The sequence below is a fragment of the Microtus pennsylvanicus genome, chromosome 5 (assembly GCF_037038515.1).
Source record: "Microtus pennsylvanicus isolate mMicPen1 chromosome 5, mMicPen1.hap1, whole genome shotgun sequence".
In the NCBI taxonomy this organism is placed as follows: domain Eukaryota; kingdom Metazoa; phylum Chordata; class Mammalia; order Rodentia; family Cricetidae; genus Microtus; species Microtus pennsylvanicus.
In genome coordinates, this window is record NC_134583.1 from 131,646,602 (window position 1) to 131,669,905 (window position 23,304).

At 43.4% G+C, this 23,304-nt stretch overlaps 1 protein-coding gene across 1 annotated transcript in view; it reads left to right on the forward strand.

Moving 5' to 3' along the window:
* Smc3 (structural maintenance of chromosomes 3) overlaps positions 1–11,126 on the forward strand; it is a 37,359-nt gene extending 26,233 nt beyond the window's left edge. Inside the window, exons 19-29 of the mRNA XM_075974384.1 lie at positions 485–637; positions 2,016–2,167; positions 3,154–3,312; positions 5,113–5,220; positions 5,687–5,795; positions 7,154–7,401; positions 7,489–7,701; positions 7,949–8,140; positions 8,287–8,464; positions 10,093–10,199; positions 10,729–11,126. Of these exons, the coding sequence (XP_075830499.1) occupies positions 485–637; positions 2,016–2,167; positions 3,154–3,312; positions 5,113–5,220; positions 5,687–5,795; positions 7,154–7,401; positions 7,489–7,701; positions 7,949–8,140; positions 8,287–8,464; positions 10,093–10,199; positions 10,729–10,800 (1,691 nt within the window). The 3' untranslated portion in view covers positions 10,801–11,126. The remainder of the gene's footprint in view (positions 1–484; positions 638–2,015; positions 2,168–3,153; positions 3,313–5,112; positions 5,221–5,686; positions 5,796–7,153; positions 7,402–7,488; positions 7,702–7,948; positions 8,141–8,286; positions 8,465–10,092; positions 10,200–10,728) is intronic.
* The last annotated feature ends 12,178 nt before the right edge of the window (positions 11,127–23,304 follow it).

Below are 23,304 nucleotides of genomic sequence, written 5' to 3' on the forward strand. Positions count from 1 at the left end.
ACTTGCCTCTGCCTCCCAAGTTCTTGATTGAAAGTGCGCCACCACACCCAGCTCCCTGGAAAGGGACTTTGAGAAAATGTCCCATTCTTTGGATTTGTCTTGTCTCTTCCTCCTCATTAGATCCCAGTTCATTGTTCTTGGTATGATGATAATGTGTGAGTGATGTTTGTAACTTAATGCAGCAGATAATGTGTCCAATAGTGACGATGCTAAAGTTGATCATTAGCGTGTCTGTGGATTCTTGCTTTAAATTCACGGTGGTTCCACATTTGCTCAAATTTTTGATTCTCAAATCTTACCAAATTAAAGACTACCAAATTTAATATTGAAAAGTAAGTTTTTTTAAAAGAATAGTTTAAATTCTTAAGTTACCCTTTTCAATCTTGTGTTGTTAAAGCCCTTAAGTTAGTATTTCATTATAAGTCAGCTTACTAGTGCATAAGAAGGCTACGATACAGAAAACTGTCTTATGTTTTGTTCACAGGTGATCAAGTCAGCCATCGAGGTGCTCTGACTGGAGGCTATTACGACACAAGGAAGTCTCGACTTGAGTTACAGAAAGACGTCAGAAAAGCAGAAGAGGAGCTGGGTGAACTTGAAGCAAAGCTCAATGAAAACCTGCGCAGAAACATTGAAAATATCTTTTTGTTTGTGCTTAAACACAAGATCTTATTTAACCTCTAAGGACTAAGGAAAATTTAAAAAGTAATGCTGATTTCTGTCTCACTGTAAAGTAGTTAATACCAGTGAGTGCTTTAAAGAAATAGAACTTGAAGAACAACAAAATTCAGGTTGTCAGGCAAAGAGGAAATGGCAGGAAGACCTGGCTGATGTTTCAAGGAATGTAGGAAGTGTTGTAATGCTGTTACTAAATAGATGTAATCTATGTAAGCACTGGAAAGTGTCTTTTAGCGTTTACTCTCTTGACACATTTTGTGCAGATTTAGTTTTAGTGGAGGTAATGACAATAGTCACCCAAAGTTTAGTAGCTGTCGTTCTTCCAAATAAGTGTAGTGCTTTGGGAAGGGTGGCTCGTTCTGCTCGCGACAGAACACTTGTACGTGTGTATTTCTTAAGACAACCGTGGTGCTTTTGGTGTGTGCATCCTGTTTTGTCTCCTAAGAGTGTGAGTACCTGAGCATCAGGAAATTTTACTACTTCAGGATATCCTTAACTGAAATGTATTTTTTTAACTGCAATTTTGTAGTTCAAATAACGTACAGAAAAAGACAGATGCCTTAGCTTTGGTCCTACAGGGATCTGTGTATGATACTTTAACTGCTTGAGTGTGGCAAGATATTAGGACAGAGTATGAGGAAGAATTAAGAAAAGGGATTTTTGTGTGTCGGATGCTGGCTCAGTGGGTAAAGTGCTTACAGCACAGCACAAAGACCTGAGTATGGATCCCCAGCTCCCATGTGAAAAGTTGGGTGTGGTGGTGCTTTCTGTAATGCTAGCACAGAAAGCAAGAAGGATGGAGACAGGTGGATTCTAGGAGTTTGCTGGCCAGCAAGTTTAACCTACTTGTGCTTTCCAAACTCAAATTATGTCTCAAAAAGTAATGGAGAAAGTAAAAGAAGACAACCAGTGTTAGCCTCTGGCCTTCCCCCACGTGTGTGCATGTGCACCCCACCCCCACGCACACAGATACAAAGAGAAGAGATGTTGACAGCTAAAGCGGCTGCCTATATTTGCCAGTCTCTTTAGATTTACTATTACTTGATTTTACTTAACATACTTTAATAAAAGTAATACATTTTGTTTTATTCAAGTATAAGTAAAATAAATATGCACATTTTGGAACAGAATGTGTAATGAAATGTTTCAAACTTCTTTGATGACCGAACAGTTTTAGCAATAGTATTAGAGTTCAACATTGTTGTGGTCCATGAATCTGGGGACGTTACTTAGGGGTAGAGGAGAGGATGCATGACGATACATTGTAAGAACTGAAGGGAATTTAGAGTATGTGCTATATTTACAACCTTAAGAGAATTTTCCTTAGCCTTGTATATGGATTAATAATGAAATTGATCAGTTGATGAACCAAATGCAGCAGATAGAGACCCAACAAAGGAAATTTAAAGCTTCCAGAGATAGCATATTATCAGAGATGAAGATGCTAAAAGAGAAGAGGCAGCAGTCAGAGAAGACCTTTATGCCAAAGGTCCGTAAGTATGTTTTGCTATAACTATAGTATAGACTTGCGGTGGATCATAGGTTGGGCAGGTATTATTGATTTCATGCTATGTGATATCAGTAGCAATAAGACAATACAGTAGAAGAAAAAAAAGATGTTTCCTTAATTATATTATTATTCAAAACATGCTGCCAATTTTTGTTTTTATGAATATGTCTGATGATTTTTTATAGTTGAACCATGTAATATTTGTCCCTCCTCAGTTTTGTATTATAAATACCTACATAACTCTAATTATCAAACTGAGTATAATCCTGGGGTATACTTGGTGATGGAGCCTTGCCCAGCAGGGTGATGCAGTGTAGTGGGAGCTGCGGTGGGCTGCGTTCCCGCCCAGCTCTGCGCCTAGCTTTACCCGAAATAATTACACAGAAACTGTATTCTTTTAAACACTGCCTGGCCCATTAGTTCTAACCTCTTATTGGCTAATTCTCACATCTTGCTTTAACCCATTTCTAATAATCTGTGTATCACCATGAGGTGTGGCTTACCAGGAAAGATCTTAACCTGCGTCTGTGTCAGGTGGGAGAATCATGGCGACTGCCTGACTTGGTTTCTTTCTCCCAGCATTCTGTTCTGTTTACTCCACCTACCTAATTTTCTGTCCTATTAAAGGCCAAGGCAGTTTCTTTATTTAACCAATGAAATCAACACAAAACAGAAGACTCCCAGATCAATGCTGAGGCCCTGGGTCCAACTCCCACCACCAACAGGGAAAAAACTTAATTGGTTCAGGGAAAAAACTTAATTGGTACATGTTTCTTTTGATTCTGCTTTTATTCCAGTACACCTATTGTTCAATAAACCTAACAGAAGCCTATCAACACTTAATAGTACTTTTATAATTGAGTTGATACAGTCATTTAGCTTGCTTAATATATACATAGTTTGCAGGGTTTTACTATTTATATGCATTATAGTGATTAATATTAATAAATGATAATTTTATGTAGCAACGTAGCTTACAAAGCTTGGAGGCAAGTCTGCATGCCATGGAGTCTACCAGAGAATCGCTGAAAGCAGAACTAGGAACTGATTTGCTTTCTCAACTCAGTCTAGAAGATCAGAAAAGAGTAGATGCACTGAATGATGAAATCCGTCAGCTTCAGCAGGCAAGTACACCTAACAGTAAAGAAAACCCATTGAAAATTGACTATTGTCAAGAAATACAGGAAGACCCTGTCTCAAAAAATAAAGTATTTGGTATTGGGGTGGTGGCGCTCGTCTTTAATCCTAGCACTTGGGTGGCAGAGGCAGGCAGAGCTCTGTGAGTTCGAGGGCAGCCTGGTCCACAAAGCAAGTGCCAAGATAGCCATGGCTGTACAGAGATGCCCTGTCTGAAAAAGCAGAACAGTAACAACAAAAAAATTGAAAGAGAAGGATGTTAAGAAAATAGAAAAACAGACAGGCATGGAATTTGAATGCCAGGAGAGTAAATAAGGTTTTGTTGTTTGTCTAAACTGTTCTGGGTATTTTAGGATTATACATTTACATTTGTCGTATTGAATGCTTGTCATCAGTTAGTGCGGCAGTCACTTCTGATGATGCATTAGAGGGCAAAGGTCGATTTTTGTCTCACATCATAGCACAGTCTATCATCATCAGGAGCTGGAGGCAGCTACACTTGAAGCAGCAGAAATGAGCATCCATTTTCAGCTTGCTCTCTTTTTATGCAGTTCAGATCCCTAACCCATGGAATGGTACCTCTTACATTCAGAACAGGTCTTCAGTAGTCTGAGATAATCCCTGTCTCACAGGCATGCCCACAGAGTTGTCTCCTGTGTGTGTGACATAGAGCGGTATTAACCATCACAGTGATAACTGCTAGCTCTTTCTCTATGCACTTATGTGTATTTGCGTGCACACACACGGATATAAACACCTTTATGTATGACATTTTAATTAAGTATTTTAATTATGTTTCTTTTTGTTTTATAGGGCTCTCTATGTGTAGCCTACTCTGTCCACTCATTTATGTGTGGGGTGTGGGGTGGATTTGTGTGCATACATGTGGAGGTCAGAGGACAGCCCTAGGAAGTTGCTTCTCTCCACCACGTATATTCTGGGGTGGAACTCACATTGGTAGTCTTGGCAGCAAATACCTTCATTCACTGAGCCATTTTGCTAGCCCCCTTTTTAAAAATACATTGTCGTAAACGGTCAACACTGAGTCCAAAAGATAAAAAGAAGGATAAGAAAGTTGGTTTTGGAGCATGTCTTTTATTCTTATTTAATGTGTATGAGTGTTTTGCTTGTGTGTATGTATGTACACTAAAATGGCTGGTTCTGGAGGCCAGAACAGAATGTCAGATCCCTTGGACCTCAAGATACAGATGGTTGTGAGCCACTGTGTTTTGTGTTCTTAAAGGCTGAGCCGTCTCTCCAGCCCTCTTGGTAACATGTCTTATAAAAAACGACTAGGAACAGAAACAGCTTTATACATACATACATACATACACACACACACACATATATATATACATACACACACACACATATATATATACATACACACACACATAAATAATTTCATGGCTGGATATGGAGATTAAAAGATGACTTGAGAATTAGTTCTCTCCTTGCACCATGTGGTCCCAGGGATTGAAAATCTCCCATTTCAGTTTATTTGTGTATAAGCAGTAGGACTACAGATTTAGTGGCATTTTCTCTTTTTCTCTCTTAAACATTATTTTATTGTTTGTTTGTGTGATGTTGGGGTGGGTGTGTATGCAGAAGGCAGAGCACAACTCAGTGGAGTTGGTTGTCTACTTCTACCTCTCTGTGGGTCCAGGATTGAAGTCGAGTCTTCAGGCTGTGTGGCAAGTTCGTTTGCCTGCCTGCTGAGCCGTCTCCCTGGCCCTTAGCATTTCTTAACACATTTCATAATTCTGTAACTTTTTCTTCTATTCTAGGAAAACAGACAGCTGCTAAATGAAAGAATTAAACTAGAAGGTATTATTACTCGAGTAGAGACTTACCTGAATGAGAATCTGAGGAAACGTTTGGACCAAGTAGAACAGGTACATCCTATTTTGAGCTCCTTGCTGATCATAAGCTATAGAAAGTGTATCAGTAAATAATGATTGGAAGCATCAGAAAGGGACCAAAAGATCCACTTAGTCCTTAGGTTGAAATTTTAGCACTGCCCCCACCTAGTGTGTGACTTGGGTAAGTCATTTAACATTTCTGTTGCCTTTTCTGTAGTGTGAAGTAAGTGTAACAGTAGCACCTACTTGTATTACTATAATCTTGTGTTCTAGATACTTACATGCTCAGTGTTACTTTATAGTTTCTTAGTAGTTAGGCACTAAGATTTTCTAGTAATTGCAGCATTTTTTCCTCTGTAAGTTATGTCCTGGTATACATATACATATATGAGATATATACTTTCTCGAATGTTCATTTAAATAGCTAATTGTAACATTTTAAAATCAAAATTTGTATTTTGAGGTTTAATCTCATTAAAACTTTTTTTTTGTATTGCAGGAACTTAATGAATTAAGAGAGACAGAGGGTGGTACTGTTCTTACTGCCACAACATCAGAACTTGAAGCTATCAATAAAAGAGTAAAAGATACTATGGCAAGATCAGAAGGTAAATACTTAGTTTAACTTTTTTTCAGTATTTTATTTAATTTAGTTTGTTTTGCAAAATTGTTTGCTGCAAAATGAAATACAAAATACTTTTGTTAAAGTGAGTCTGGCAATTTTATGAGACTAGTAACATGTTCTGCGTTTTATTTACTGGGGAGGTGGCAGAGGTAGAAGTGAGCAGGAGAGTGCGGGCGCAGGCGTGGTGGGCACTGTGGTCGGTGACTCTTTCCTTCACCACGCTGGCTTCAGGGAGTCAGTGGCTGGTTTGGTACTCTTTTTCATCTGTCTGATTGGGGTTTTTTTTGTTTGTTTGGTTGGTTGGTTTTTGGTTGTGTGTGTCCAGTGTTTGAGTAGCCCTGGAACTTGCTCTGTAGACTAGGCTAGCTTCAAACTCACAGAGATCTGCCTGTCTCTGCCTTCCCAATCTGGGATTGAGGTGTGTGCTACTGTGTTGTTAACAAAAGATATAATCCTGAGGACTGGAGAGATGGCTTAGTGGTTAAGAGCTCTGGCTTCTCTTCCAGAGGACCCGAGTTCAATTCCCAGCACCCACATGCAGCTCAGTTGTCTGTAACTGTAGTTCCAGGGAATCGGCATCCTCACACAGATATACATGCAGGCAGAACACCAGTGAACGTAAAGTAAAAGCAAATAAATCATTTTTTAAAAGATTTTTTTAAAAAAATGTAACTCCTTTTCTGTGTTGTCCCCGTGGTGTACTGGATGTCCTGGCTGGTAGTTTCAGAAGCATTACTGATGTTGAGGGGAGAGGTGAACACCAGGTCCTTACCAGGCCATGCTCCAAAGTCAGGTCCAGTTTCTAATTGTGGTGGTCTAAAGGAGGGAATTGTTGTTACTTCTTTAAGTCACTTATACCATGTTCATATGCAAATGATCCTACAAATTTCCTATAGTAGTGCTCAGGAGAAAATTGTCTAGAATTAGATGATTTGTGAATTTCACTGAGAAAACTGGAAACCTCCCTACTTCAGAAAATCTGACCATGAAAGTCTTTACTCAGATAACATTCTGCTTATAAAATGATACTATCCTTAATTTCCTTTCTTTTTTAATACATTTTTTATTGATATTTATTGAGCTCTACATTTTTCTCTTCTCCCCTCCCTGCCTCTCCCCTCCCTCCTTCAGTCCTCCCCGGCGGTCCCCATGCTCCTAATTTACTCAAGGGATCTTGTCTTTTTCTGCTTTCTACTTCCCATGTAGATTAGATCTATGTATGCCTCTCTTAGTGTCCACATTGTTGTCTAGGTTCTCTAGGATTGTGGTTTGTAGGCTGGCTTTCTTTGCTTTATGTTTAAAAACCACCTATGAGTGTTATTTTCTTTTTGTCCTATCTAGATTTGGATAATTCCATTGACAAAACAGAAGCTGGAATTAAAGAGCTCCAGAAAAGTATGGAGCGCTGGAAAAATATGGAGAAAGAACACATGGATGCCATAAATCATGACACTAAGGAGCTGGAGAAGATGACCAACCGCCAGGGCATGCTGCTGAAGAAGAAAGAGGAGTGCATGAAGAAGATCCGCGAGCTGGGCTCCCTTCCCCAGGAAGCATTTGAGAAGTACCAGACGCTGAGCCTTAAGCAGGTAAATCTCCCCGCACTTCATTTAAAGTATCCTTGCAAAATTCCCTGCAGTGTATGAGTATATTAATATATTTTGTTTCTCTTTTAGTTGTTTCGAAAACTTGAGCAGTGCAACACAGAGTTGAAGAAGTACAGTCATGTTAACAAAAAAGCTTTAGATCAGTTTGTGAATTTCTCTGAGCAGAAGGAAAAGTTGATAAAGCGACAAGAAGAATTGGATAGGGGCTACAAATCCATCATGGAATTAATGAATGTGCTTGAACTTCGAAAATATGAAGCTATTCAGTTAACTTTCAAACAGGTATGTTCTGTTGGTAATGGAAACCCCAGACAGACAAAAACTTCAGTTCTTCTTTTGTTTGAAGGTGGATCTAGCATACGGGAAGTAATGCCGCTTACTGGTCCCTAACATAGTGATTTATACAGCTCTGGAAAGGGTTCAGTTGTTTTGACTAAAATTTAAAAATACATCTGATTAAATACTTGTTTCAAACAGAACTATTCCTAAACCACATTTGTATTTCAGTTGAGATTTTTTTTTCTTTAAGGTTTCTAAGAACTTCAGTGAAGTGTTCCAGAAGTTGGTACCTGGTGGCAAAGCGACTTTGGTGATGAAGAAAGGAGATGTGGAGGGCAGTCAGTCTCAGGATGAAGGGGAAGGCAGTGGGGAGAGCGAGAAGGGCTCTGGCTCACAGAGCAGCGTTCCATCAGTCGACCAGTTCACAGGAGTTGGAATCAGGGTAAAATCCTTCCCAATCAGTTTTTCTTGTAGTGTGATCAGAACAGAATTTATATTTTATTTTATCTGAATTGCTTATGAGCCGCTTAATTTTGAGGCGTGATGGTGACATCACCTCTAGGATATTAACTCTCTGTGTTCTCTCAGGTGTCATTCACAGGAAAGCAAGGAGAAATGAGGGAAATGCAGCAGCTCTCGGGCGGACAGAAGTCTCTGGTGGCCCTTGCTCTCATTTTTGCCATTCAGAAATGTGACCCTGCTCCCTTTTACTTGTTTGATGAGATTGACCAAGCTTTGGATGCTCAGCACAGAAAAGCTGTGTCAGGTACAGTTTTGATTTTCTATTCAGTAAGAACTTGCTGTGCCTGAGGAGGGGGGATATAGTCCTACTAGGCAAGTGTGAGGGTCCAAGTTTGGATCTCTAGCACCCACCTTAAAGTTGGGCAGGGAGCCAATGGAGACATGAGGACACTGGGAGATCAAAGGCCACCCAGTGTAGCCAAAACCATGAGCTCCAGGTTCAATGAGAGACATTATCTTTTAAAGAAAGAAAAATGAGGTGGATGGCCAGGGAGAATGGCAGGAAGATAATAGTGTCAACCTCTGGCCTATATATAGGCGCTCTGAAGAACTGGCTGGGCTAGGGATGTAGCTGAGCAGAGAGTGCTTAGCTGGCCAGCACAAAGTTTTGGATTTTATATCCAGTATTTCATAAACTGGGCAAGGTGGCATTTGTCTGTATTCCTAGCATTTAGGAAGTACAGGCGGGAGGTTCAGGAGTTCAAGACCAGCCAAAGCTCCATATCAAATCAAGTTCATGGCCAGCCTGGGATGCATTGAGCCCTGTCTCAAGAAATGTCTTCAAGATAATAATAATGGTGGTGGCTTAGCCCTTTCTTAGTGACTTGTTGCCTGGTGTGATTGGGTAGACTGTATATTCAATAAGTATTTTCTCTGAATAACTTAATAGTTTGGTATTAGACTATATTCAGAGTTTACTTCTGAGAAATAGATGTAATTCTTCCACTTAATTGAAAATCTTTCAATAAAACTTTGATACAGAACACTTAAAACATTTTTTCTTTTTCAGCATTAAGGATAGTATTTGTGGGTCTGGAGGTAGGTCAGCAGTTCAGAGCATTGATGACTCTTGCAGGATCTGGGTTTGATTCCAAGCACCCATATGTTGACTCAGGGCCATCCATAATTCCAGATCCAGGGGATCCAACACCCTCTTCTGACTTTGAGGGAGGTACCGGGTACATACATGGTGCACATGTATACATGATAATAAAATGTTTGTGGATATGCAGAACGTAGTACAGATACTAAATCTGATCTTACAAGCTGAAAAAGCTTTCAGATGGACTAGAAGCAGGGCGTAGTTAGCGTTTATTTTCTATGTATATGAGAAAATGATTGACATTTCTATGTTAAAAATCTGTTTCAGATTTATTTTTGGTTTTTTATTTTGAGACAGCGTCATATAGGATGAAGTTGGAAAACTTCTGATCCTCCAGTCTCCTCCCACATGCTGTGATTATAGTATCACCATACTAGGTTAGAACTTTCTTGATAGTAAATAAAGCGTTATATTCTGTAGCTGTAAGTCATACTGGGATGAAGGGGATTTTTTGGTTTGTTGTCATCATTGTTTCGAGACCAGGGTCTCTGTGTGGTTCTGGCTGTCCTGGAACTCAATATGTAAAGCAGGCTGGCCTTCAGTTCAGAGATTCACCTGCCTCTGTCTCCTGATTGTTGGGATTAAAGACATGCACCACTGCACCTGGCTAAAGATTTTATTCCTATTTTTGAAAAGTTGATAGGTTTTGAAGACCAAAAAAATCACAGGCTGCTTTAGCAAGTGTGAATTTTAGGCAAGAATAAAAATAGTTGTTTTTGAAATCTCAGGTGTGAGAATGGAGATCGGTAGCTCACTCCTTGTTTCCACAGATATGATCATGGAACTGGCTGTGCATGCGCAGTTTATCACTACCACTTTTAGGCCTGAACTGCTGGAGTCAGCCGACAAATTCTATGGTGTAAAGTTCAGAAATAAGGTAATTTTCTGTTTTAGGTTGGTGTTTGTTTTTCATTGTATTTTTTATTTTGGTTTTGTGTTACACTACTTAGAAGTCACTGTTTAAATAATGATCTCTTCCTAGAAAAAGAAAAACTTTTAACTTTCATATTATTTGTTACCTTGATTTTTATTAGGTGAGGATGTGGGTGGCCAAGTGCTTGTCTAACATTCATATGACTTTGGGGTTTGGGGCAACCGTCCAAAAAAACTGAGATAGAAACCAGGCTGCCCTCAACTGGCAATCCTGCTTCTGTCTCCTGAGTGCTGGGATTGTGTGTTGACACCATGCCAGGCTTTAGTATTTTTTAATCCTCTCACATTGAATAGACAGGGTTGTTAATAAAGTCTTCCAGTAGCCGGTGCTTCAAAATCATTTGATATGGCATGTAAAAAGTTAAAATTTTTCTGGGTGGTAGCCGTATATATTAGATACTGCCCTATGCAGTGCCAATACTGATTCATTCCTTTAAGATCTAACGGACTTTCTGACATTTATTGTTCTTCAGGTCAGTCACATTGATGTGATCACAGCAGAGATGGCCAAAGATTTTGTAGAAGATGACACCACCCATGGTTAATTGAAAGATGCTGTCTGCTAGCTTGGAAGATGTGTATAATATTGTGGTCTTCATAACCAGGAACTGTAAATTTTAAAACTAAGTAATTGGTTATTATTGAGTTTTTGGATTTAGAATACACAGTCCTTTTATACTTGTCTTTGTATTTTATAAACTCCCCTGTAATGTTACATTTCTACGTATAGTTGAGGAATTTTATTTCCTACACAGCTTTTTGTAAAGTGTCCTCCTATTTTAAATCTTTTGAGATATTCTAAATATTCTTCTGAATTATTTTATCAGTTATACTTTTTATAGCTTCTATTAAATAATTGGTTTGTGACTAATTTAGTGTAAATGTGGCTTCTTGTCATTGTAATGGTTAAAAGCAAATACATATTTTGCATAAGAAAAGTGTTTTTTTCAGCCAATAGAGGATTAAAAATGTAGTCCCATATTCTGTTCATTCCATTAGTGGGTTTTCAGTTCTGGCTGCAGGTTTTAATGTGTTGTGAACAAAGTGCCACACTGCTAGTCTTTCCTTGGGCCAGTCCAGTCATATTCTTAAGGGAGTACTGTCTCACCACCTTGCTTGTAAGTTCATCAGGTAACACTGAGTTCCTTTGAAGGTTTCTAAGCACCCTGCTTTCACTCAACATAATAGTCCTTTGAACATTTTGTCTGTCTGTCCATACACCCAGAAGCGGGTATCCGATCTCCTGGGGCTAGTTACAGATGTTTGTGAGCTTCCAGTGGACCACTGGAAGAGAAGCCAGTGCGCTTAGTCAACTGAGCTATCGCCCCCGCCGCTCCCCCTTCAGACACTGTGAATTTGATATGACTGTATTTTAACGAAGGTTGGTATGGGGTTGGGAAAGCAGTTTTAAGTGAAATTCAGAATGCTGACTCTAAACATGAGCCATGCAGTTTCCTTGTTTCCTGGGTAGGTTAGGACTGTATAAGGAGATGGTTTTAACTGGCCAGCAGGAATAGTTCAGTGCTAGAATCCTTGTCTCAAATGTGCAAACCCTGGGTTCTGTTCCTAGTACCACACAAAAGTAAGACTGGTTCTGAAGCAACACTCCCCATGAGATCTTTGAGGCATTTTGTTTTAAAAATGGTTTTGCCATTCAAATGTCATAGAATTTACCCTTGTGTGTTTGCCTATGTGCAGTTCAGATGTGTAGTATATTCGCAGAATGGTACAGTCATTTCTGTAGTTTGAAAACTCTAGGTGTGAACTGATGGCTCCTCCTCCCTCAGCCTCTGGCAATCACAAGCTGAGTCTTAGTTTTGTGCTGCAGATTTGTTTCAGTTATTTCATGTGGAATCATACAAACAGTAGCCCTTGTGACTGACGACTTTTACTTAGCACAGTGTTGCCAAGGTTCATCTCTGACGTATGCGGACTGTCCTGCTGTGTGAATTTGCACTCAGGTTGTTTATCCACCAGCTAGGTTTGTAGGCTTTTTGGTTTTTATTTTTTGTTTTTTTACTTTTGCTTCTGTGAACAATGCTACTGAGGATGTCAGTGCACAGATACCTGTGAACCCCTTTCTCTCCTGACAGTGCGTAGGAGTAGAGTTCTTTGGTCATAAAATAACTAGTTTCAACCTTATGAGGAACTGTCAAACTTGTTCAAAGGAGCTGGCCACTTTGTTTCTGTCTAATGTAGAGTTACTATTTTTCCAGTTTTGCAGACACTTGTTACTCTTTTTTGTTTTTAAAATAGCCATTCTTATGGATGTGAAACAATGTCTCAGTAAAGGTTTAATTTGCGTTTTTCTGATTACCAATGATGTTAAGCAGCTTTCTGTGAGCTTGCCATTTGTTTATTTTCTCTGGTGAAACTGTTTTTCGTATCTTTGTCTATCTTTAAATTCTGTTACTTGAATTCTTGAAGAATTTCTTCTGAATTTTATTACTTATGTGTGTGTACTCTCATGATGTGCATGTGGAGACGGGAGCTGCATCTCCTTCCGCTGTGAGGGGTCCGGGGATGGAGCACAGCGAGCACAGCAAGCGCCTTTACCGTTTAACCATCTTGCCAGCCTATTGTAGAATTTTAAGGATGCTTTTAAAAAAATGTTTTAAAAATTAGATTTGTGCGCACATGTGTGTATGTGGGGTGTGTGTGTGTGTGTGTGTGTGTGTGTGTGTGTGTGTGTGTGTGTGCGCGCGCTCCCATGCACATGAGAGGCCAGACAAGTTTGTGGAGTCTGTTCTCTCCTTACACCTATAGGTGGTTCCAGGAATCAAGCTCAGGGTGTGAGACTTGTACCTTTATCTTGCTGAGCCATCTTGCCAGCCCCAAACTCTGAAACTTTGTGAGTGGCATGTTGATACCCAAGAAATTTAGGATTTGGGGATATTTTTTGGGGGAACTTGATCTGGTACTAGGCACTAATCTGGGTTTTGTGCACATGTTCCACCAGTGAGCTATATATCCCTAACTCACAATCCCATCCTCCGTTATGTGGCCACAATATGTCTGAGCATCTGAACCTGGGGTTTTTATTTATTTGAATTGGAACTTACCTCAGGTGCACAAGCTAGTCTCAAACTCTTGTTCAAGTGACTCGTCTGTCTTGACCTTCACAGTAACTGTGCTGGGCCTAATGTCGTGAAACCCAGGGAATCAGCAAATCAACTGTGAGATTAGATAGGTTAGTGAAAAGTATAAATTTAGAAGTGGGAAAAGGCAGAAGCTGATTTTCCAATGATCTCTTTAAGCATCATTAAAGGTGGTTTTCAAATACTTTTTAATTTAAGGTTTATTTAAAGGGTTTTATTTTATATATACATATATAATATTGTTTATACATGCACACACATTATTGTTATTATATAAGGAGGTTTTCTAACTCTAGAAAGAACTAATTCTCCATTCAGCACACAAGAGCTGGTGTTCTGGAAGGGACCTCACTGTCCAGACTAACAGTCTTAATAGTTCTTACAAATCACTGCAGCAAGTGATTTGTGGCTAGCTTCACAGAAGAGTGGACCACTGCCTGTAGGAGGGTCTTTCTGCCTTTTTGAGGATTTCCTTTTCTCTTAATCATTTTTAAAAAGATTTATTTATAATGTAGTGTTGTGCCTGCATGTCTGCTTGTGTGACAGAAGAGGGCACCAGATCCCATTACAGATGATTGTGAGCTTGGGAATTGAACTTAGGACCTCTGGAAGAGCAGCCACTGCTCTTAACATCACTGCTCTTAGCATCCCTCCAGCCCTCTCCTTTTCTCTTTAAATGCTGCGTCATTGGGTAGCATTGTGCTCTGTTGTGAGGGTGGAGCCCTGGTGCCCTGTGCCTTTCATTTCACCTGGAAAAGGCAGCACCAGCAGAGTCTGTTTTAGTAGCTTTGCCTAGGAGTGAATGTACTGTGTATGGCCTTGGAGTTAGAATGCATTTAGTTCCAGAGTTGTTTTAGTTTAATTCTTTTATTTTTACAGATGAAGAACTTTGAAGCAGAAATCAGGTAAGTGACCCAAATGAATACAGAAGCATATTTAGGAACTAGATTAACCAGAACTAACTGGTTCTGGTTTAATTAACCAGAGCTGAGGGTTCCCTTCTCTGAAACTCGGCCTATGTGTGCGGTGTTGGTTGATACTGCACGTGGCCCTTCATGTTACGCAGAGGCAGGTTTTAAGGGTGTAGATTATATCCACCTTCAGTTTGTCCTTTCTCTGTGCCTTTTTTTTTTAAGAGCTCACCAATTTAGGGACACTCAGGTCACTTTTCCCTGTGTCTCGGGGGACTGGGTTACTCTGAGCTGCCAGGCTTCTGTGTGGAAGGTGCCAGTGTTCTCCATAAATCTGCCACCATGTGGCTGCCAGTCTCCCTTCCTCGAGACAGAGTGTCTGCTGGGTGCAAGAGGTCTTGTGGCAGCCAGTAGCTACACAGGATATGAGGCAGCATGGAGATTAGGTTTGCAAAGAGAATGTGGATATATTTACTCTGTCACATTGGCACACTGTGGTATGAGTCCTCCAGGGACATGGACGTTTGAACATTATCTTTGCTGGGTTCGGTGTAATTGAGTATCTGCAAACTGATTACCAAGCATGTCTCAAAAAGCAGTGATGCCGAGTTCTCTGCCTGAAATTATTCAGCCGTTAAAAATGATAACTCAGCTGTTAAGAGTACTTGCTGATAGGGTTCCCGGAGTCACATCAGCTGGCTCACATATAAAACATACCGCTATGAAAAACTGAGCCTGAAGGACATGGGCTTAAATTATTTGGGACTAGTGTTATGGAGCCTGTTATGTCTAATGCAAAGGTCAGTGCCAGCAGGCGGAGGTTGCTGGGAGCAGTTTCCAGACAGTCTGTCCTGCCTCCCCAGAAACAATGCTTTCTTCAGCTTTGTGTGCTGGCTGCATTTTCTCAAAGCCCTCTAAAACCCAAGTTATTCCGCCCACAACCGCTAGAGGGGGCCCTTACTACATGCCATCCCCTCCTAATTTGGGTCTAATTTTTTTCAGACTGGCTCCTTGCTAGAGTTGCAGAAGTGAGGTCAAGGTGTGGTGTAACGGAGACCTCGGGGTCAGCGCTTTATGAGCTAAGTGTTAACTGCTTGCAGCTCACTCATGAGTTGAACACTTTTGGGCAAAGGTGCCTGGTGTTCACAGCAGGTCATGTCACTGTTCCGAAAACAGCACAACAGTTTGGGTGCTAGGAAGATGGCAGTCCTTCCTTGCAACAGCCCTGCTTGTCCTCTGCAGAACAGAGGTTCTTCTGCCTGTGCCTTCTGAGTCCTCATTTAAGCTCAGAGAGGTGCCCTAGTTCTCTTTTCTGTCTGTAGCCTGGCATTCCTAAATCAACAGTGTTCCTCAGTGGCTGTGGTAGGAGGCAGAGGTAGGAAGACTATCTGTCTGAGTTGAAGGCAAGCCTGGTCTACATAGTTCCAGGTCAGCCAAGACTACATAGAAAAACCCTGCCTCAAAAAAAAAAAAAAAACTAGATAAGTAAATAAAGGGCCTGGCTGAGGCTGGAGATATAGCTCAGTGGTTAAGAGCTCTTTTGAGATAGGGGATCTCCCAGTGTATCCCTGGCTGACCTCCAGCTCACAGAGCTCCACACGTCTTCTCAAGCATGGGGATAAGGCTTGTGCTGCCATACCTCCCCTTCTTTCTTTTTTACTAGCTCTGCAGAGGACCTGGTTTGATTCCTAGCACCCACAGGGCAGCTCACAACCACCTGAAATTCCACTTGAAGGGGATTTGACTTGCTCTTTTGGACCCAGGAACTGTGCACAGATGGACATGCAGGCCGACACCCGTGTACATGCCTTTTTTTTTTTTTTTTTAATTTTTGGTTTCTCTGTAGCTTTTTGGTTCCTGTCCTGGAACTAGCTGGAACTAGACCAGGCTGGCCTCGAACTCACAGAGATCCGCCTGCCTCTGCCTCCCGAATGCTGGGATTAAAGGCGTGCGCCACCACCGCCCGGCCGCACATGCCTTTTTAAAAAAGGAATAAGGATTCCCTCCATGGTAAACCTTTCCAGAGGTTTCCAGTCCTGTGTGAGTGCCCCAGCTGCAGTCACAATGGCCTCAACCCGTTTTCTAGAATAATGACTGTTCTGAGCTTGTGAAGTTTGCTTCTGAGGAACCCCATGGAGGAGAGATCGCTGACGCTGTGTGTCGAGGGCTGCTTCAGTGGCTTTATCCTCTGTTTTTCTCATGGACACACTTCTAAGATGCCTATACTTGGTTAGGAAGAAAAGATGTTTGGTTAGAACTGATTTCTTGCCCACTGGGGCTGAATTCAGCATCAGGATCCAGTCTTTCAGAGTGGTGCCATACTGTCTTAATGGATGTGAGCCAGCCTGTGTGAACCTACACGGCACAGATGGGCTTCTGTATTTCATGAAAGGGACGGACTTTAAGTGGGCGATGGTAGCCCCAGGATGCCGAAGAAACATCCTCAGTGGGGAGTCTTTGCATACATGCTGGAGAGTGGTGGAGCAGAGAGCAGAGCCACAATTTAGGAAAAGAGGGTGTCTTGGGACAGCTAGTTTCCAAACTGGTGGTGTGTATGGAGCTCTCCCGGGGATGCCACACAACCAAGGCTCCTGGGGAGGAAAGGCTCTTCCACAGGGTGCCTGGGCAGGAGACCCTCCTGCCCTTCTCTCTGTTGACCCTGTGCTGTGGGCAGGTGGGAAGGGCTTTGGGCCTGCTGCACCTTCAGTTCCTCCCATCTGCCTTGGCTCTTGTCTCTTCCCACTTAAAGACAAAGGTTGTACAGTGGGCTCTGCGACTTGACCCCTGCGCCTGCCGCTTAGAGCCTGACTTCCCTGAGCAAGCTTAGACTGAGCTCTGACTTGCAGGACTCAGATTCTACCCATGTCTTCTGGGGTTTGTTTTTTTTTTTTGTTTGTTTGTTTTGTTTTGTTTTTTGTAATTTACCTTGTAGTGAGCTTGGTGGCACATGTCTATAATCCAAGATCTTGGGAGGTGGGAAGAATTAAAGGTCGTCTTCAGCTATATAGCAAGCTCAAAATAGAAACTTGGGACATTTGAGGTAGAGGCTAATAGGGGTCAGCAGAACTGAGAACAGTTCCTGATTGTCAAGGCAGGGCTCGAGAGACAACCTTCCAGTCTCTTAAGACGGATGGGATGGAGGAAAGGTGGGGCGAGCACTGGTCCCAGTGGGCCTGTGCTTCTCTGCTCTTCCCCTTACCAGTCTTTGTCTTTAGAGCGGACTGTTGCGTGACCTACCTTGTAGTTCCGTGTTGGGTGACGAATCACCATTTCTTGGTTTTGACACTAATCCATTCGGTGTTTGGGAGTAATTCTGCACTTACATGGTCCATGCACTGTGTGGTCCATCGGGACAGCCCTGGAACCTGTTCTTCCTGTTTTCCAAAGAGAGGAACTGAGCCTCCCAAGCCATACAAAAGTCACCCTGAAAGACCATGCCACTTCCAAGTTCCACAAGATGTGGTTCCTCTCCTCAGTGTGGATGGGTCAGCTCAGGCCACACTATCATTTTCCCCCAGTGCCTTCTCCCACAAACCCTTGTTGCCGGGATTCACTCTGGCCACAGAACCAGGGAGGGCGGGCAGCTGGTGACGGATAGGGCTGCAGAACCTCGCTCAGCAGTGTAGATGGGCAGGGCACACATCCTGTCTCACTAGCAAAGCAGGGGGAAGGTTTTCATCTCAGCCTGCTGCTAGTTTCTGCACTTGGAGGGTTTGGGTTTTGCTTTGGATCTGGGATGGCCCCACGGGCTTAACTCCTGGTCTGTTCCCTGGTCTCCAGCTGTGCCCTGAAGGGGTGGGCCCTGAAGTAGGGTGAAGTCTCAAGAGGGCAAGTCTTTGAAGATTACACCATTCCTGCTTCCTGGTCCATTAGAATGTGAACAACTGCCCTGTCTCAAGCTCCTGCCCTGACAGCCACTTTACCCTGCCTGCCCCTCTGAAACTGAGCTAAAATAAACATTCCCTCCCTCAGTTTGTCTCTTTCAAGTATTTTAGTCACAGGGATGAAAAGGTCGCTAATACAGGGCTTGGAGAGATAGCTCAGATGTTACCACTGGCTACTCTTGCAGAGGACCACAGTTCTGTTCCCAGCACCCACATACACAAGAGCATACCCATCAATAAAATATTATTTTAAAAGCATTAATAAAAACTTATTTTTAAAGTACTTATTTAAATAACTAATACACTGTGGTTGGTGAAGTGCGGTGTCCGTCCCCGTTCCCCCCCCCCCAAAAGCTTAGGGACTCATAGATAAACTATTGGAGGAGTGGCCTTCATCCACTGTTTCCCATGTTTGCGGGCATGCCATCCTCGAGCCCTTACCAGTAAGCAAGTCTTTTAGAACCTGACCTCCACCCCCACTAAATCTTCCTTTTGCCTCCTAAGGACTTGGGTCTCTCTCTCAAAACTTTTGATGGAGACCAGGTTTTCCTTTTTTATATGTTACTTATGTGTGTGTCTGTGAGGATAGTGCACTGTGTGCTGGTGTGTGTGTTTCATGCATGCAGATGCCAGGAGCGAGTGGCCAGTGTCTCCTTTATCACTCCCTGTGTGTTCCATTGAGGCAGGTCTCGCTGAATCTGGGGCTCATTGATAGTCTGCTGGGCTGAAAGCCAGCAATTCCCGTCTCCACCCACCTCGGAGCTAGGGCTACAGGTATTTGTGGGGATGCTCTACTTGTTAAATGATTTCTGGGATTTGACCTGGGTTCTCATGATTGTAGGGCACATGCTCTTAACACTGAGCCGTCTGTCAGTCCTGAGACCAGGTTTTCTTCCACCTCTCAGATTTAGAAGAAGGTCCAGCAAAGTGGGGTGACTGACACTCTGCGTCAGCAATGACATTTGTGGTTTTGTTGTCCCTCCAAACATGCACACACCCCTCTACACTCACATACCTGCCCGTTAACCACCTTACACGTCACTACTCAGGGCATAGGCACACATCTCTCCCTCAAGCATAGTCCTTGCCATCCATGGTAGCTTCAGCTTCTTCCCAATTCTCACCCTCAAGAGTCCTCCTACCTCAGCTCCACCCTCCTCCCAAGATTTGAGGTCTTTATTGATGTGCACTTCAGAAAGAACAATCTCAACTGCAGGGATTGTATGTCAGCGATTTACTTATTAATGTTGAGGACCAGAAGGTTGATCAACGTTCTATAGGACAATAAGGCTACAATGTCTTCTCATTGATAAGAACCATTTCCAATTTAGCAATTGTGTGCTCTACCAGGAATCAACTGCTCCTTTTACTGAGTCCAGATTGATCAGGAAATAGTGGATCAAACAATTATCTTTCAGGAGGTCGGGGTCTGCTCCCTGTGTCTGGCTATAGGAGTTTGTGGTATAGCTGTGCCTTGCTTCAGGAGTTTGGATACTTTCAAAGCACATAAAGCTGCTCTGAAGTCCGACATGGAGTAAGTAGCTACTGGGCTCATAGGGATGGCAGGCAAGGAGGCCGCAGGGTTCTTTAGACCAAATGTAGTCCGGTAGGTGAGGGATGAGGGAAGGGAGGCCAACGGTGAAGAGAAGGGGTTACCATTTGTGCCAGAACAGTGCAAGAGCAGGGGTTGATCAGGAGATGGAGTTGTTACGGATCTGGGATAGAAAGTCTATGATAAATTGATTTTTCAGATAGAGAATCCTAAGTTTAGTTTACGACAAGACCCAAAGCCACCAAACTAAGTAGCCCATGGTTGGTTCAGCTCTGTGTCTCTTCATTCTGTAATGCATCGGAGGTGTGAGTGGGAGGTGGAGGTGTGTGTGTGTGTGTGTGTGTATGTGTGTGTGAACTCCTGGGCGGGGAGTAGGTGACGGTGCATGTGTGCATGAACTAGGTGGGAAGTAGAGGACCGGATGGGTAGCAGGAGGTGACCTCAGCAGCAGGTGCAGAGCCCAGGCCTGGTACACATCCAGAGAAAGCCAACTGCAGGATTCCGCACATCCCCACGGCAGGACCCTCTTCAGCACCAGGGAACAAGTTCAGAATGGGGTGGGCATGATGTCAGCAGCTGGCAGGGCCTTTGACAGATTTGAGCTCTGCTTCCATGTTCCCAGGAAAGATGGGTCCCTGCCTTCCTGTGGACTAGAAGGGGGAGGAGGCGATGGGGGCCTTGGGTCTGTAATTGTGTCAGAGGCGTGATGGTGACAGCTGTGGCAGGGGCCTGAGGAGGGGCTTGAGCTGGTGAAGAGCGGCTGGCTTGGTCCTCATTTATTTTCCTGGGGGCAAACAGCTTTTGTGGGGCCTTGGGGCCTCACCATGCATCTACACCACAGTTTCTACTGTGGCCAGCACAGCCTGAGCAGCGGACAAACCCCCATGAGTTGAGAAGGATGGGTTTTGAATCTCAATTTTGTCGCTTGTTCACATGGACTTGGGAAGTTTGCTAAATCTATGTACCATTTCCTCTCTGGCACCATGGGGACATCGCACGAGTCTGTCTGCAAAGACAGTTCAAGAATCAAGACTTGAGTAAGAGTAAACTGCCAGAATGCAGCACTTACTCTGTAAAATGAAGCTGTATTCTTCACGTGTGTGTGTGCGCGCGCGTGCGTACATGTGTGTGCCTATGTGTGGGTGTCCCTGTGTGTGCCTGTGTGTATGTAACCATCTAAGATTTAGTGTATCATATTTGGAGCCTAGGGAAAGTTGTTTTGTTTTTAGTTTTTCAGGCAGGGTCTCTCTCTGGCCCTGGCTGGTCTAGAACTCATAGAGATCTGCTTCTGCCTCCTGAGTGTGATTAATGGTACGTGCTATTTTGGGGGAGGGTGATAGGGGGTGCAATTTCTGACAAAGGGTTTTTTGTTTGTTTGTTGTCTTTTTTACAAATCCGGTTTGAGTTAGGTCAGCGTAAGAAAGCAGTGAGTAAGGACAGCCTAGGAAACATGGAGAAATCCTGTCCTCTAAATGATAAATAAACCTAAGTAAGTAATTCATGCTTAGTCTAAAATCTGGGAGTATATGAGCTCACTCTAGAAAGAGCCCAGCAGGCAGCTTTTCAAGATAATTATCACACTGTGTCTATTTTTGTGTGACAAATGGCACCAAAACTCAGATCAGAACACCCGGCGTCTTATCACATCTCTGGTTCTGTGGGTCAGGGATCTGGGCAGGGCTCAGCTAAGTGGCTCTTCTCAGCATGTGGCATCAGCAGTGGTCACTTAAGTGTGACTGAGTTGTCAGATGTCCAAAGTCACTTCACTCTGGGGGTTGTCAGGCCACTTAGAGGCCTGGCCAGGCCGGCAGCACAGGCAGCCAGAGAGAGCAAGTGATTTTTCCGACAATGAGCTGGCTTTACAGAAGAGCTCAGAGATGCAAGAGAGCACTAACACATGGCTGAGGTCCGGGATTTTCATGACCTCGCTAGGAAGTTCCAGATTCTCACTTCCACCTCACCCAATTGGCCTAAGTCGCAATGCCCAGCCTTGTTCCTGGGATGTGGTGCGGAGCCAGATCTCTGGAGGAACAGCAGACATTTAGTGGTCATCATTAACCCAGTATAGCTACCCCCAAAAAGGCCCATTTTGTTTGTTTTGTGTTGGGAGATAGGGTCTTATGATGTAGTCTAGGCTGGCCTTGAATTTGAGACCCTCTTTCTGGGTCCCAGAGTGCTGTGTTACAGCTGTGTGCCATGCCTAACTTCAAAATGTATCTTAAAGTTTTTTCAGCTTGCTTAGCCTTCCTAGTGGCATCTTGGAGGAGTAGAAAAAGTCTTGGATTGGCCACCAGGAAGCCCGAGTTCCAGTGCAGCCGACCATCACTTTGAGCAAGGATTTCTGTTAGCTAGGCTGGGAACACACAGGGAATATTCCTTAGTTCTATGTTTCAGACATCATCCTGTACCTGTTCTTACTGCGGTGACCTTAGGCACATCACATCCCTCCCTAATGCCCCAAACGAGGAGCTTGGACGTGATCCTGTTGCCAGCACCCTGCTTCCTGGGATGGGAACTTGGCGACTCGGGATACTGAGAGAGACGTCCAGGATGTATGCCACTGGACAACACTGGAGATGTGGAGACAGACATCCCCGGCCTTTCTTCTTTAGCAAGGTCACAGAAAAGCAGCTCTACAGCTCGTGTGGCACGTGATTACCTATTTAGAAATAAACTCACAAAAAGAGAGAGACCTTTAAATTCTCCACTTTCCCAGAGACCAGGGACAGGAATGGGTCTATGGGAAAGAATTCTGTTCCTTTCTCAGAAACACAAAGCCTCACTTGTTCTGTAACTCGTGTGATGGGGTCTGGGGCACGGCACACCCAGCTAAGCCAACAGGTGAGGCTGCCGTCCATTGGCTCTGTATCGGGCTTTCTACCTAAGAGGTCCTCAGAGCGGGCAAGCAGTCCACACGGAGTCTACGGAAAGCCCAGCGCACCACAAAGGTCTGAGCCTCCTCCTGTTGGTCTCTAGAAAGCCCAGCAGCCACAAAGGTCCGAGCCTTCTCCCGTTGGACCACCCTGGTGTGTATTCCTTTGGGCGTTGGTGCTCCAGGCTATCAGGAGGAAAGAGGGAGGCAGCCAGGCTCTGGCCACCAGTGGAGCTGGGGGGAGGGTGAGCAGAGTATTCTGGCCAGGGTCCAGGGCTGTGGGATTTACAATCATCCCGGGGCCTGTAAATACTTCAAGCGGCTTTTTTATTTTGAGGCTGTGAGTAATTGAGCCAACTGTGCCCTGTCTCCCACAGCCTGGCCCTGCCTCCTCCCACTCACTAACACACACTCCTTTACACCTGTTACACACACGCACACACACACACACACACACACACACAGCCACCTGTATGCAAATGGGGCCGCAGGAGTTTTGTGTGGAGGGCTTGTGATGTTACACGGGGATGTTTGGCGCATTGGAATGCTCTTCCGGTGCTACCTCTTTCCACTCCAACACCAGCTCCTTGAGGCGGCCTCTGACCCCGTCTTCGTGGGTATGATGGTTAATCGTAATTGCTTGCCGACCAGAATTAGCTAAAAGGCACTCTGCTGGGTGCTCCTGTGAGGAATTTGCTTCATCAGATTGGTGTTTGAAGATCCATTTAACGA